Raw genomic sequence first — 16,074 nt, 5'->3', positions numbered from 1 at the left:
TTAACTTAGGACATATGATAATGGGATTAACCAGGCATGAAGCCTTTGATTATTAATGCCCAATTGAACATAATACTACTAATTATAGTAGTATTATATAGAATAATAATACTAAATGCTTACAGTTCACTGTGGGTTTTTTTCAGTTTGTTATTCTGTGCCATTGCTGTCTGCCTTTCTTTCTTTTCTTTTTTCAGCAGTGTGAATAGAGGCTATAGTTGCTGCATGGGAATTGGAGTGCTTTGTATATTTGAATCACTTTGTGATTTGTTTTCAGGAGAGAGTTCGTAACCATAAGTACAGAAGCCTGGGTGATTTGGAGAAAGACGTAATGCTCCTTTGTGTTAATGCTCAAACCTACAATCTGGAAGGTTCCCAGGTGAGTGAGTGAAAGCAGGTAATGTCCACTGCTATTATCTCAATGAAGATACTCTAACAACATTATGGAATGATTTTTTTTTTTTTTTTTTTATGAAAGTCAGATCACAGATCACCATGCAGAAGAATCTACACTGACAAGGTGGCTTCTCAGGAGAGGTTTGTGTGTCAGGAAAGTGTTAGTGAGCTGTCGAAATGCTTGTTAGGAATGAAAATTTCATTTGGCAGTTTTTTCACAGTTGGAAATTAAGTGAAGACGACACTGAGTGCTCTGCTCGGCATTAGAAGGTAGCATCAACAGTGGGCTAAATTTTCTCTACAGCAGCCACGGAGAGACAGAAAGCTATGGTTGTCTGACTAATTTACGTTGTGCGTCGTGGGTCTGATTTTGACAGACGAGAAGCTTGGATATTAGGCTTCTGAACAATATAAATTAAAAAAAAAATAGAAATTAACACTGAATGGCTGTAACATCTATCGTGATTCATATTTGAGGTAACAAAGGTATCAAGTGTGTGACACAGAAACGGCCGCTCATTTCTTTTCTTATAAAGTCATTTGTTTACTCACCACAATATTTGCTACTCAGAATTATCGGCAGTGAAAAGCTAGGTCTATTTGTTCCACATAAAAGTGACATTTAATTGACACTTTAAGGAGATTAAGTGACTGATGATCTGCTGTCTGAACTGTGCAAAACTACACTACACTGTTACCTGTTGAGTCTAATCATTTATACTACTATGATGCACTCATTGTTACTGTTACTAGTCCACTTTAGTTTACTCTTTAGACTGACTACGTTTCTCTCTGCAGCTCTTAGTACAAAGAATACATTTACTGACAATTTCACAAACGCTGAACTCCATTAGTGCAAAAATCATTATGCTGCTCGTTTGTGATGTACATTGTCCTTTATGTATAGATTTTTTCACTTGTGTGGTTGTATTTTTACCACTTACGCATTTAAGCAGTAGAACACGAGAGGTAGTGTGTTATCATGAAATAACAGCATGGCTGTGATGCAGTGTAGTCACTGTAGTCCATTTCAGCCGTGCTGTTATTTCATGATAGCACATGACCTTGATTGTTCTATTGCTTTTATACAATCTGGAAGGTTCCCAGGTGAGTGAGTGAAAGCAGGTAATGCCCACTGCTATGATCTCAATGAAGATACTCTAACAACACTATGGAATGAATTTTTTTTTATGAAAGTCAGATCACAGATCACCATGCAGAAGAATCTCCACTGACATCTGGTGATGCTTCAGATTATTCACTAGTAAAATGTGCCGTATTTAAGCTGTGTTTTGGAGGGTATCTAGGGGTATTTTGTCATATATTGAGTCTCAGAGGAAGCTTGTCGAATTTTATTCGATTTTTGTCTGCTCTATTACATTTTCTTTATAAATTATATTTCTATCAGAACCCTGTCCTTCCTCTAGTTGGAGTTTTGTCAGCAAATGTTGCATGTTTGAGATTTAAGCATCTCTTTCCACTTATAACCTCTTTTTTTGCATGTTTCTTTTGGATTGCTATAAAAGTGTCCCCAGTTGTTTGCCAGAAAGAGTGAAATTAAGGATGCAAATCCTCCTCTCTATAATTGATTCCATCGTTTTATCTGCTCTCAAATGCTCACATCTGTAGAGAACTCACATTAAAAAATAACTCTCCCAACATTTTTGTAGAACTTTGTACTCTTGGCCTCCAAACCCCCTGTTGTAGTGCTGTTTGATATGAGCACAAATCAATATCACGATGAATTGTACCTTAAACCACGATTATGATTAATGAACTAATATTTTTTGTGTTTTTGACCCTCATAGCTCAGTGACGAGGCTCGTGCTGTAAATATGCTCCAGTGTTAAAGCTGGCGTATTTTTTCTAATGTTGCCCGGAGCTTGTTCCTCTCTTGTTTTCTGAGCACTGTTTATATTTGGTGTTTGATTGTGCTTTGGCTGAAACTTTCTTAGCATTTACATTTGACTTCTTTTGTTCAGTGTCATCTTAATTATAGTCAAAACACAGCACGCCCACACCACAGACACTGTATTTCCTTTGGTCTGATCTGCTCGAGCCACACGGTCGGTCTCTGAGTTTAGGTTGCTCTCATGAGGCAGACAGGGGCAGAATCATGTGACTACAGCTTGGTAGTGCGGTTTTAAAGGGGCAGCACATGAACACACAGTGGGGACATAACAGAATAAAATATGAATATAATCGATATAGACAAGATTATGTTGATTAGAAGTTCTGAATGTCGATTTCGATTAATTTTCGATTAATTGCCCAGCCATACCCTATTATGTCAATGTAATAACTTGATAATGGTATGTTTAGCTTTCAGTAAACCTTCTTTCAGACACAACTCTTCTGAAAATTATCTCTTATATGTGTATATTTGGTTTGTTTACATTGACCTAACTGTATGATAGCATTAGCTATTGTGTATAACTCTTGCTCTCCGGTTAGAAAAGGAAAGGCTTTTATTTGTAAAGAGTATACTTTTTTAAATTATGTCACCTGTTCATTAACCACTATTTCTATATTGAAATGTACTTGAAGAAAAGACAGCTTCTTCAGCCATGCACCAAGGTCCTCATTGCTATCTTCTAGCTGTGACTAACACACTGGTGTTTTTTTTTTTTTTCCCCTCAGATTTATGAGGACTCCATTGTGCTGCAGTCTGTGTTTAAGAGTGCCAGACAGAAGATTGCCAAAGAAGAGAGCGAAGATGACAGCAATGATGATGACGATGATGATGATGAGTCAGAGGCTGAGTGTAAGAATTTCCCTTTATTTTTCCTTGTATTTCTTGCAAATAAGTCCAATTTGTTACTATTTTTAATGAGTAACCTGTATCATAAAATTGGTTTTTGGTTACATTTTCTAAATGTGCAGGCTTTTAAAAATGTCAGAAATATGTTCCCTTTGTTGCCAGTCGTCTAGTGCACTGCAAATGACAGTTTTGTATAAGTGAGATATTGTTTTACAGAACACCTGAACTGAGAATGTCATTGCATATTAATGATTGAATGATGACACTCGCAACACAACCTTGCTGATAAAGTGCTGATAAAAAGTAAACACCTTTATGTCAGACCAGGCAATCGCTCCACTTCACAGTTTTGATTGACAATTAGTTTTTCTTCTCACCAGTGTAGAATGCTTTCTTGCTTTCTTGTTATTTCTGCTCAAGGTTATGTAGGGGAAATTCTTTTGTAGGGAACCTATTCTTAAAAAAACATTATAAAAATGCATTTGCATATTTTTGTACCAGGAACCAAAATATGTGAAAATGAAGATGGAGAAGAGAAGGGTTTTTTAGAAAGGGGAGAACAGTACTGTACTCCCTGATTTGTATTTTTACTAAAGCAGGTCGCAGATGTTTAAGTAAGACACCCCAGAACTCTGTCCACTTGTGAACAAGGGAGCTAATTTGTCAACTTTTAAATACACACATCAAACCCTAAAATAATGACCACCTTGTCTCTACACACACTGTCCATTCTCTCAGCTCCACTGTCCACAGGAGCACCTTGTAGTTCTACAAATGCAGACTGTAGTCCACCCTTTCACTCTGTTCTTAAATGGTCAGGACCCCCAGAGGACCACCATAGAGCAGGTATGAGTGTTGCAGTGACACAGACGTGGTGGTCACTTCAGTGCTGAGAAAAATCCTCCATCCAAATTGGTCCTGTGGGAGTCCTGACCATTTAAGAACAGAGTGAAAGGGTGTAATCAATGTATACACAGCAACAACTGGACCACAGTCTGCATTTGTAGAACTACAAGGTTCTTCTGTGGACAGTGGAGCTGAGAAAATGGACAGTGACAGCTGAGATGGTGAACCATAATGTATATATTATCCAAAATGAATGTTATTTATGGATATAGCAATGTAATGTATGATTGACTCTTGTTTCTTTGGGCTCCTGCTCTAGCCAAGTCAGTGAAAGTAAAGATCAAGCTGAACAAGCGCGAGGAGCGCCATGACAAAGGCAGGAAGCGTCCAGGCCGGGCAAAAGCCAAACCTGTGGTCAGTGACGACGACAGTGACGAGGACCAGGAGGAGAATGTAGGTCTACGTTACTATCAGCAAACAAAAGCACATGCTCCTTCATCTGACATTCACACACACACACACATTCTTTGATAGTTCTCTTTTAGTATTGACTACAGAACTGTGTGCTGCTGTCGCTAGATTGTGTTCAAGAATGCAGGTTATTTAAGCTTTTAAGGATTGTGTGGCAGCACTGTCTTTAAATTATTTATCATCCACAGACTACTAAGAAGTTGCTCTGAAATTCCTAAAAACAACACGATGTGTGAATGTTTAGAGACCAACGTCTTTGGAACACACTTTATTGATTCTGAGGAAAATTGCAGGATGTCGTTTGCTTTTGATTGAACGCTCTGTGATATCTTTTGTTGATTTTAAAAAATTTAATATATCCTATACGTTTTTAAAAATGACATTCTACAATTTTAAGTGCTGTTTTCTTTCATTCACATGCAGCCATAAACACACAGGTGCACATCAGTGCTATAAAATATTGTGTTCGTATTTAACTCTCACACACAGGGCATTAGAGGCAGACATGCACATTGGGGATTAGGTGCCTGGCTCATGGCACAGCAGCCATAAATGACGATGAGGATGGAGACACACTGTTCATTCAGTTTCCTGGCAGTTGAGGGGATCAAACCAGTCCCAAGCCCTCTTTAACCTTTAGGCCAAAGCTTTTTAAACCTTGTTCTCCCTCTTCTTTATATATTTGTTTCAATATGTTGTGTATTCGAATATTCATGTGTTCTCCCATACATCATCATCATATACATTTACAATTACTGTTGTTTATCAGGCTTTGGAACAGGGTGTCGATTTAAGATCAGTGTTCTCCCTTTGTTTACCCTTCCTTCTCCTTTACTCACTCTATTCTTGTCTTTGTTCCCCTCGGCTGCAGTTCACACGAAAAACGTAAGTCCTTTCTGGCTTCACTTTTCCAGAATGTTCCTCTCTGTGCTCTTAATCTGGTCAGCTGTAGTCAGAGTGTCAGGTCCTATGTAGCATGAGGATTGTTATGGGGCTGTCTCTGTCAGAGTGTCTCATTATCCAGGGGTGAGAATGTATCCCAGCCCCTTCATGTAATGAGTCTCCTCAGAGCAGCTGTCAGTGCCGGACACTAGTGGGGCCTGGATTTCAGAAGGAGGAGCAGGTCTACGTATGTCAGGAGTAGGCTTATTAAAATAATATTTTACTATGGTTACAGTAATTCATAAATGTTTTAATCATTACTGTCATCCAGATCCAGACAAATGTAATGCTTCTATTAATGATTTCACATGGCTCCACGAGTGGATTAGTTTAACCTGGGAGGTATGATGATTCAGGTTATGACTATGGACATCAGTACTGTATAAATCTGTAATACCTGTACCTTGGGCTAGTCTTGGGGCAAAGGATTGGTGCCTCTGTGTCCTAGACCCTCATATGAGGATCAGACTGTTGCACTATGTTCACATCACCAGCCTGAAGAGACTCATCTGATATTTTTTGCCCTGATATGTATCACTTTCATAAGTAATCCTAGATTGTTTTTGTATCAGATTTGCGGGCATGCAACACGATTGTGAACAGCAAGATCGGACGTCATGCATCGATTTGCCTGTACACATGAAGCAGCTATGAAGGAGAGACTCGATCTGTGTCCCAAATAGCACCAAACTCCCTTCATAGTGCACTACACAGATGAATAAAAACTACACACAAACAGACAGGGGACTAGTTTGACTGGAACTGAAGCTGTTATTTTCTGACCTACAGTGTGCCTCTTCAGGGGTGGAGGGAGACATTTGGCACTAAGCCAATTTCTTGTCACAAAGTGCAATGCACACATGAGCAATAACATTCGTTTTTCCAGTTTTAAAACAACGGGGCATCGCACAAATTGTTATTGTTGCTGTAGTTTTGTTTTTTTTTGTTTTTTTTTAATGGGGTGGGTTTGAGGGAAGTTGTTGGAGTGTGGAAAGATAGTTTTTTGTTAATAAAGGGAATAATAATCTCTCTCCATGGCTGGTGTGTGTTCTCAGGAGCAGTCAGAAGGCAGCCCCACAGAAGACGAGTGAAGAAGACGAGACCAGCTGATGGACGAATGATCATTTCATTATGTTCCTTTTTTTCTTTTTGGCTGGTTTGCTTTTTGTTCATTTTTACCTTCGCCAGCTTCTTTTTCTCTGTGGACCTCATTGTGTCTCTGCAGCTTGGTTTTTAAAGATCACCTTCATTTAGAAGAAAACATACATTCTTGTTTTCACCAGAGCAGAGGCACAAAAGTGCACAAGTGGCTGTTTAATCAACTCAATCATGCGGCTTCACTACACGTACTGAAGAAGCTCTTTCACTATGCTTGTATGTATGTTATCCCTTGCGCAATATTTTACCTGACATTTCATGAGTGGACTGACAGAAGGACAGAATGCTTTTGTAGTTCATATATAAGCTATGAAATGAAAAACAAATATATATATGATTTCTAAGAGATTTGTCTGGTAATATAGAGACTCATGGTCAAACCAGTGTCTTCTTTCATATATTCTGCCAGTCGTCCTTAGTGATATTCCTACAACACGGGTTCATGTCCCTAAACTCATTAATTTTTGTGATTATTAATAAGCTCAGTAAAATGAAATTTTAAAAAAGGAAAAAAAAGCAGCAGCTGTACCTTGGGATATGTCTTTGATTCAACCTGCTGATGGACCTCGTGCTGTTTCAGCAGCTGGAGAAGCCTGAGGAGGTGCTCCTGTGTTTTGTGAGATTCACTCAGACATTATAGACCTCTGTCTGTTTTCTTCATTCAGGCCTCTTGTGTATCTTGCCTTTAATACCAGCTCTCACAGATATTTTTGTATTCTCTTTTCAAAGATTTGTGGTTTTGTTAAGAGGCCAAACATTTTTTGGGGAAAAAAAACAAGCTCATTGTAAACCTTGATACTGTATTGATATATTGATATTTTGAATGCTATGAGTTTGTGTATTTTCATGAACTTACTTATACCAGTATTAGTGTCAGTTTTCTCTCTTATTGTCTGTCCTCTTGTTGCCGTTGAGATCTTCTAATATTCACCCTTTGCTCATCAGCTTTCCTGAAATGTCAATCTTTGCTTTCTTTGCACATTGTCTTTGTGGTTGTATCTCATAGCCCAAAGCAAATAAACGTCAGATTTTGAAGGGTTGTCTGTGCTTCAGTATCTTTACTAAGTTAATGGGAATTGGCTAAAAGGCTTATTTAGAAACTCAACATTGAGCAACAAAAAAAATGCAGCTATACATAGAGTTGGACAAAAATTTATATCTCACTATACTTCTTAATTTAAGTCTATATGGTATAAATCTGAAATCCATATAAACAACCTAAACCTCTTGGCTTTTTTTAAACCAACTTTAAAATTCATTGCAAAGGAAATTCCAGCAGCACTGCTGTGTCTGATCCATTCATACCAGCACTACACACACTAATGTACCACCACCACCACGATCCGTGTGGCTGATCTGCTCTGTGGTGATCCTGTAGGAGCCCTGAATATTGAAGAAAGCGGCAAACAATGTATACTGGGCAACAGATGAACTCCAGTTTGTAATTGTTGAATGTGGAGCTGAGAGAATAGACAGTGAGAGTAGAAACCAGGTGCTCTTAATGTTATGGTTGATCATATGGTGTATATTGATATTGATTTTGAACATAGTGCACTGGCACATAATTGTAATCTTACAGCTGAACAATATTTACCAGGTTTGATTGTGTTCCCACCAACAGCTTAATAGGTTCAAACCTGCTATATATACTTTATTTTGATATTGATTAGCATGTTTACGGATGATAGCAGGTTTGCTCAGACTGTTAAAAATGTTATTATTCATTTCAGCACTGGGCATGCTTTGATTTGAGCTGCCAGACTGCATTGGAACACAGTCTGAGCACCACAAAATACACACTTGGTAAAACGTAGTATTCAATAATAATCAAGCTGAAGTGTATAAAAGAAAGGTATAAAAGAAATGGATTTTAAAGCTACAAAAACTACCCAACATGGTGTAAGTTTACGAAGCAAAGTATATAAGAGCTAAAAGTGTAATTCCTCTGTTCAAAATGATAGTTCAAATTTTATGTACAATCCCTTTTCCAGAAAAAAAAAAAAACTGGGACATTATGTAAAATGCATTGAACAAGAATCTGAAGTGTCAGTTCTCTTGAAACTTTAACTAACAAAATTAAAATTTGGTCAGATATTCAAATTCCACCATTTTCACACATTCCACTATGAGCAAGTGAACGTAAGACAGATAAAAAGCACCCACCAAGATGGGTCATGGCTCACAACTTTGTGGTAAACTTCATGAGAGCATTTTCAAACAGTTCAAAAAGAACATTACTCAACACCAGATTTCAAAGGATTAAGGTCTTTCACCATCTAGGAAACGTAATGCTGAGAAAATAATCCTGAGATCTGAAGAAATCTCTGTAGGCCAAGGCTGGACACCCTAAAAAAACAAATTAAATTCTAATAGGAAAGGGATCATCCAGAGAGTTATTAGTGAAAGGTGCAAAAGCCAGCACCTGCCATGGTTTGGGGAGGTGTACCTTTGCCCACACGGTGGGTGACTTACATACTGTATTTGTGAAGCTACCATTTTTGTGGAGGTGTATATTGGGATTCCAAAAGAGACATTCTGCCATCAAGTGATGTCTTTTTCCAGGAAGTTCTTGGTTATTTGAGCAAGAACATGCCAGGTCTCATTCTGCATGTGCTACAAGAGTGGGGTTTCACAGACACAGAGTGCATGTGCTTGATTGGCCTGACCACAGGCCAGTGGTCCTGTGATGCATTATTTAGAGGAGAATCACATGCCACTTAAGACTTTTCTTGAGTAAGAAAGGGCAAAAATTACATGTACCTGCAACAATTTGTATCCTCAGTTCCCAAACAATAATAAAGTATGATTACACGGAGCAGTGTTAAAGGTGTCTCTCTTGTCTGCGTTGTCTGTCCCTTGCTGCCTTTGTATCAATGCTCTTGTAAAGCCTCGATAACACTTGCTTGTTTGTATTATGGCTGTCTCAATACGCTACTGTTAAGTATAAACTTGACCCTTGTGCTGAGGAAACCTAGTGACTTATCTATGGTTACATGTCAACCCCCATGTGTGTTACCACCACTGAGAGGTAGGGGGCAATATAGAGACTCCTCCTCTTTTCCCCCCTAAGAGATCAAAAACATATGTGTGGTGTTGTGCTCAGCGTGTTTAACTGAAGCTGCTTTAAGCCCATTTCTTTCCGAGGCTACGGGGCCATGGCCGCTCCACGCTTTTGAAGTGGTGAGCTGTTTAGATAGTGGTAAGCCTGTGAAGAAAGAGATAAATTGGATGGTAATCCTTGTAGCCGTGCCAAGAGATGGCAGCTGGAGAGTCAGGTGCCAGCACAATCCCTGCTATTCCTCTGTAGCCTTTGTGAGTTCTGATCAGCGCTCTGCATGGCCAAGGCTTTCTCTTTCTCTCTCTCTTTTTTTGAAAAAATTCCTTTTCCAAGTGGCATAAAAAAGCATCAGGCATGAACCAGTGAAAGGTGCAGGTGCTTCCTATTATTGGAATATCTGATCCCGGTGGTAGTTTGTATCACTTTTTTGGCTTGTTCAGCTCTTCCAGAGCGCTTGTTTAGCCCTGTATGCATCGCTTCAAGGGAGCTGCCGATAATATTCATCGTCTCTGCAGGGATCAGGGTTTTGGAAGCTTGCTGAACTTTGTGAATGAGGAGGCCTTGATGTCCTCACATAGGCCTCCAGCAGAGTCCAAACTAATGTGCCTTCTATCTACACATGCGTAGGTACCTTTGTTATGGACGACACACAGAGAAGTCCCACTGACTTCTGCTGAGAATGGCCCATACACTTGTTCACACTGATTAGTGCTAAGGCCTTTAATGAAAGAAATGTTTTAGGTTGTTACCAGTCACTTTGACACTTTCCAGTGATCATCTGGTGCCTACGGTGGCTAACATGCTATGTACATTTGAGCAAAATGGTAATATGCCTGACTCTATAGCAAATCACTTCTTCTGAATGCGTATTAGTGGTTTAGGTTAAGCTATACCTATTAATGAGATGCTCCACAATAGTCACACATTAGCTTAAGTTCACTCTGCTCATATCCACACATCAGCTAGAGGGCTATAGATCCACCCTGGGCTGTGAAGCAGTGGAGTACACTTGAAAAATGGAGATCCATTCAATGGCAGGTCAGCGGAGGTGGGCTTTGTGATCCAGAACTAATCCTAGTATTCCCAACCTTACCAAAAAAGTATACTTAAAGTTTATTTTATGAGGGAAACTTAAGTAAGTTGAAGTTTATTTCCCCAAGTATATTTTATGTAGTATGTATATTAACATCAATGTAGCCTACTAGTATTTAACTTGTAAGTGTACTATTTCAATCATTCTTGAGACTAAATGTGCCCACTTTTTAGGTTAGAAAATGTAAATGATGGGATAATAGTAGTAAAAGTTGAGTACACACCTAATTAACATTATATTTTGTACTGCAACTATAAAAAAGTAAATGATAGGTATACTTTACTAGTTGGGTGGCACGGTAGCGCAGCAGGTTAGTGTCGCAGTTACACAGCTCCAGGGACCTGGAGGTTGTGATTTTGATTTCCACTCCGGGTGACTGTCTGTGAGGAGTGTGGTGTGTTCTCCCCGTGTTCGCGTGGGTTTCCTCCGGGTGACTGTCTGTGAGGAGTGTGGTGTGTTCTCCCCGTGTCCGCGTGGGTTTCCTCCGGGTGACTGTCTGTGAGGAGTGTGGTGTGTTCTCCCCGTGTCTGCGTGGGTTTCCTCCGGGTGACTGTCTGTGAGGAGTTGGTGTGTTCTCCCCGTGTCTGCGTGGGTTTCCTCCGGGTGACTGTCTGTGAGGAGTTGGTGTGTTCTCCCCGTGTCTGTGTGGGTTTCCTCCGGGTGCTCCGGTTTCCTCTCACAGTCCAAAAACACGTTGGTAGGTTGATTGGCGACTCAAAAGTGTCCGTAGGTGTGAGTGTGTGAGTGAATGTGTGTGTGTGTTGCCCTGTGAAGGACTGGCACCCCCTCCAGGGTGTATTCCCGCCTTGCGCCCAATGATTCCAGGTAGGCTCTGGACCCACCGCGACCCTGAACTGGATAGGGGTTACAGATAATGAATGAATGAACTTTACTAGTTATACACTTCAAAAAATAGAGGGTTTGAGTATATGCAGTGAAACAGGGCCACTAGTGGTCTTTTAGTAGTTTATTTAGATATAGTAGCTGTGAAATCATGTTGCTCAGACCTTGTAATCATATGTCAATAAAATAAGCCAAAAGTTTATCAGTTTTTGTGTTGGCTAAAAACAGTGTACATCAGGTTTACTTCCACCTCTGTACTATTTACTCTCAGCTATTCCACCCAAATACCCAAGCCAAGTTTACTTTATCTTTATATATAAAGTATTTTCTTAAATGCATTCCAGACAAAATATTAAATGCAAGTATACTCCAATACTTTTTGTTACTGCAGTGAAAATATCATGAAACAGACATACCTTGTGGTCTGGATGTCTTAGAGATATATATCAGAGACCCACTCTTTGGAACATAACGTATATATGAAAATGTATAATAAATAATCTATAAATATAGTTTGCTTCTTTTTTTTGGCTTATCAAGAAATGCAAAAGTGCTGTCCCCACCTTACCACTGTTCTCTTTGCCCCTAGCTGTTTACGTGACTATTCATAAGCAGCATGGGACTCATGTGGATGCTTGGCTTTTGCTCTGCCTCTCAGCTGAGTCCACAGAGACTGAGGGTTATTGGGATGGACGTGTTTTCAGGGACAGGACTGTGGTTTTTCTGTGGCAGTGGTTGGTGGTGTATGCTGTGAGACGACAAAGACGAGATGCTATTTGCATACAGACCACTTTTGAATGACTGACAGCCTCACTATATATGACAAGCTGCCATACAGAAGCCATGTACAGCTGTAGTTGTCTGTACTCATATGCTGGTTGCCCGCATCCAGGTTTGGGACGATGAGGAATGGTACACAGATGGTCTTTGGGAGGCTTGGGCAGCCTTGAAGATTGAGGAATGTTTTCGGTACTTAAGATGTAAAACCACAAAGAGTTCAGTAAACACACACACTACATGTTTAAACATTTGTTTAAAATCATTGTTATGACTGAATTCATGTCATTTAAGGTGCCTCCATTTTGGATACAGGTGCCCACTCTTGTATAGTGTCCGTAGAAAATCATGAAATAAAATGGGACTCTCTGGAGCACCTACATGATGTCACTAATAATAGGGTGACCAGACGTCCTCTTTTTTAGACTTAAAAAAATGTCCGGCCAGAATTTCACAAACGTCTGGGATTTTGTTTTTCTAGAGCTTATATAGAACTTCGAGAAGTTTCGTTCACAAACTAGTCCCGACCTCCCCTACTCCGATTGGTTCGCTTGAGTGAGAAGGGGGCGTGGTGAAGTAGCCTAAAATCTTCTGATTGGACGCTCTGACTGTAGATCTACCGTCATTGGTCGATAACCTTCTCTGTAAACATTTAATTGGTCAGTATGCACGTCCCCCCACGGGAAAGTGTCCTCTTTTTCACCATCTCAAATCTGGTCACCCTAACTAATAATAATTTAGCAATTAGTCCTAGCCTCTATTTTCACATTTCCCTAGCCTAGCGTTGACTGTTTATTTCACTTAAGATGGCTTCTAGTATATATTGTATATGTATGTATTTACCACCTTTAAATTTTTCAATTAAATCTGATGTTTTACAGACTCTGTGCAGCAGCAATCAAGTTATGAACAATCTTCATAATACAGCCTACATTTTAAAATGTACTTGCCCAGCACTTACAGTGTATCGTTCCACATTTTAGGGTTTATTTCCCCTCATTTTAAAGTGTACTTACCTGGTACTTTAAGTGCATCATTCCCTAATTTATAGAGCAAGAAAAGCAAAGGTTTAAACAAATGTATTTATTCATCAATAACACAGAAACCACAAAGTAAGTTTACTCTGTAAATACATGTAAACAACAGGGAGTGGGCTGGATTATGTTGTGTACCACTGTTCCCCTGAAAGTAGATGGAAACAGGGAGTGAGTTTGATTATATGTGTAATACTGTACCCAGTTCTTAAGGCTGTTTCACACAGAATATGATGTTTTCGCACATAAAAAAATAACTGATGTGATTTTTAACATAGTGGAACTTTCACACTGCTTCCGATACTTTTTTTTTTGTCTCAGCACTCTGAAATCACAGGAAGATGCTGGAAGAGGATGAATAAATGTATTTATTGAGTAGGAACAATGATGAATTTGTCATTTTACTGTAAACACTGCAACTAAACGACATCCACTGAATCCACCACAGTCTACAGAACAACACAGGGAGTTCAGCAGTGTTTCTAAAGGTCACTGGGGGAGTTTGAAGCTCTGCTTCTGCATGTTACTCTTCTCATTAAAAGGGATTATATTTTCGTTTACTTCTGCATTTAAGTTCTCAGCATGTTGGTTATTTTTTAAGCTTTTGTGTTCTGCTCTGAACATGTCGAGCTGTTCAGCTGCCGCCATCCTGCTCATTTGCTGGTTTGTAACCATGACAACAGCGCTCTGATTGGTCGGCCTGATTTTTAACGCATCCAACAAAAGCAGAAAATAGAACAAGATCTGATTCAAAATCTGATGTTTTCCGAGGCCAGACACAAACCGACTTAACAGCTGTTCTTACCACCTTACACCAAATGGTTGAAAAGATAGGAACCCACCACAACTCAAAACTCAAAATTGGTTAGATGTTGGAAATTTGTCTGCAACAGTGAACTGGTTTGAAAAGTCATTTGCCATCAGTTCAGCATGAGCAAAGAAGTCTTTTTGAAGATGCATAATTGAGTGCCTTAAATACAATGGCAAATTAACAGTGTGAATTTATACGACAACAGAGAGTAGTAGGTTTGTAAGACATAGCAGGACATCATAGGTAAATGTAGATTTAACTGTTTCCTGAACTAATCCAATCTGTTGCTTCAGTTTAAATTGAATGCTCTGTATGACATTTTTTCTAGAAATGAGGTGAGTGGGGTGCTGAATGTAGGCTACATAAATATCAGATACACTAGAATAGCAGAAAAAGGTATAATGACCTCTGATGGCCTTATTAGTTATAAATCTTTTTGTGATTTGTAATATTGATCTAATAAAAATGTCAGAACAGCAACTGTGTAACTGTGTTAAAAATGATCCAAATCAGCTTTTCACAGCCCTGGTCCTGGAGGCAACCTGCCCTGTATATTTTAGTAGCTTCCCTGCATTAACACACCCAGTACAACTGTGAAGTATTTATTAATTAACTGATTAGTTGGACCAGGTTTTGGGAGAAGGGAAAAATATGAATGTGCAGGGCAGGAAGCCTCCGGGATTAGGGTTGAGAACCACTGATCCAAATATTTCCACATGGTAGAAAGGGGTGTATGAACACCCTGTTAAAACCAGTGAGAGTCCTTGAACAAGCCTCCCACTGTTGCATTAGCTATGTCTGTAACATGATTAAATTGAATGTCACTTGTCATAAAAATCGGTCCAATTCCATAAATGAAAATTCAAAAACGTTTTAAGGACACACAAAAATATTGCTATTGTTGCCATTTGGGACTGGGCCTAAGAAAACTAACAAATAAAAAGCTTAAAGGCAACATGATTCTGGAAAAGTACTGTTCTGCTTCTTAAAGGTTGTGAGTGATTCTGTAAGATGAATTGTTGTAGCACATCCTCACTTGACCACATCTCAACATCATATTGGGTGTATTTTTTCTTTCTCTCTCTCTCTCTCGCTCTCTCTCTTTTCTTGTGAGGACCATTTCTTCTACTAAGTGGCACCTCACTCACTCAGTGGAGCTACAGAATGAGTGCTATACAAACACACTACAGTTCAGTTCCAGGAAAAATTGCAGACTGCCTATAGGTCCAGAGAGAAGGACATGTATTTGCAAAAGCATCAAAGTGCAATAAATTATGGCACAATGTTCATATCGTCACTCTCCAGTGTAAAACACGTAACTCCATTTTTGTGGTTCATGTTGTAGTTCTACGGTTACAGACTGTATTCCACCTGTTTCTTAGCATACTTTATTATCCCTATTTCACTGTGCTCTTCAAAGATCAAAACCCCCACAGGGCCACAACAGAGCAAATATGGTTTGGGTGGTGGATCATTCTCAGTGCTGCAGTGATACTGACATGGTGGTGGTGTGCTGGTGTGTGTTGCACTGGTGCAACTGGATCAGACACAACAGTGATGCTCGAGTTTTTAAACACCATGTCCACTCACTGTCCACTCTGTTAGATACTCTTACCTCAGCGGTCCACCTGATAGATGTAATGTCAGAGAGAGTAGCTCATCTGGTGCTGCACAGTTTGTGTTGGTCGTATTCTAGCCCTTCATCAGTTGACACAGGACGCTGTCGGCTGGATGTTTTGGTCGGTGGACTATTCTCAGTCCAGCAGAAACACTGAGGGTTTTAAAAACTCCAGCAGCACTGCTGTGTCTGATCCACTCATAACAGCACAACTCACACTATCACAACAGCCATGTCGGTGTCACTGCAGCGCTGAGAATGATCCA

General features: G+C 39.6%; 1 protein-coding gene across 3 annotated transcripts in view; it reads left to right on the top strand.

Annotated features, from left to right (window-relative positions):
• The window catches only part of LOC136677852 (probable global transcription activator SNF2L2), a 39,751-nt gene extending 32,142 nt beyond the window's left edge, over positions 1 to 7,609 (top strand). Inside the window, exons 31-35 of one of the 3 annotated variants that reach the window (XM_066655525.1) lie at positions 278 to 379; positions 3,037 to 3,160; positions 4,323 to 4,456; positions 5,346 to 5,359; positions 6,472 to 7,609. In XM_066655525.1, coding sequence (XP_066511622.1) covers positions 278 to 379; positions 3,037 to 3,160; positions 4,323 to 4,456; positions 5,346 to 5,359; positions 6,472 to 6,526 — 429 coding nt within the window. In that variant the 3' untranslated portion in view covers positions 6,527 to 7,609. Of the gene's footprint in view, positions 1 to 277; positions 380 to 3,036; positions 3,161 to 4,322; positions 4,457 to 5,345; positions 6,449 to 6,471 lie in introns of those variants that run through there. The other 2 variants (XM_066655523.1, XM_066655524.1) reach the window with 2 other exon arrangements.
• The last annotated feature ends 8,465 nt before the right edge of the window (positions 7,610 to 16,074 follow it).

Source organism: Hoplias malabaricus, chromosome Y, assembly GCF_029633855.1.
Source record: "Hoplias malabaricus isolate fHopMal1 chromosome Y, fHopMal1.hap1, whole genome shotgun sequence".
In the NCBI taxonomy this organism is placed as follows: Eukaryota; Metazoa; Chordata; class Actinopteri; order Characiformes; family Erythrinidae; genus Hoplias; species Hoplias malabaricus.
This window is presented reverse-complemented; position numbering and strand designations above follow the sequence as displayed.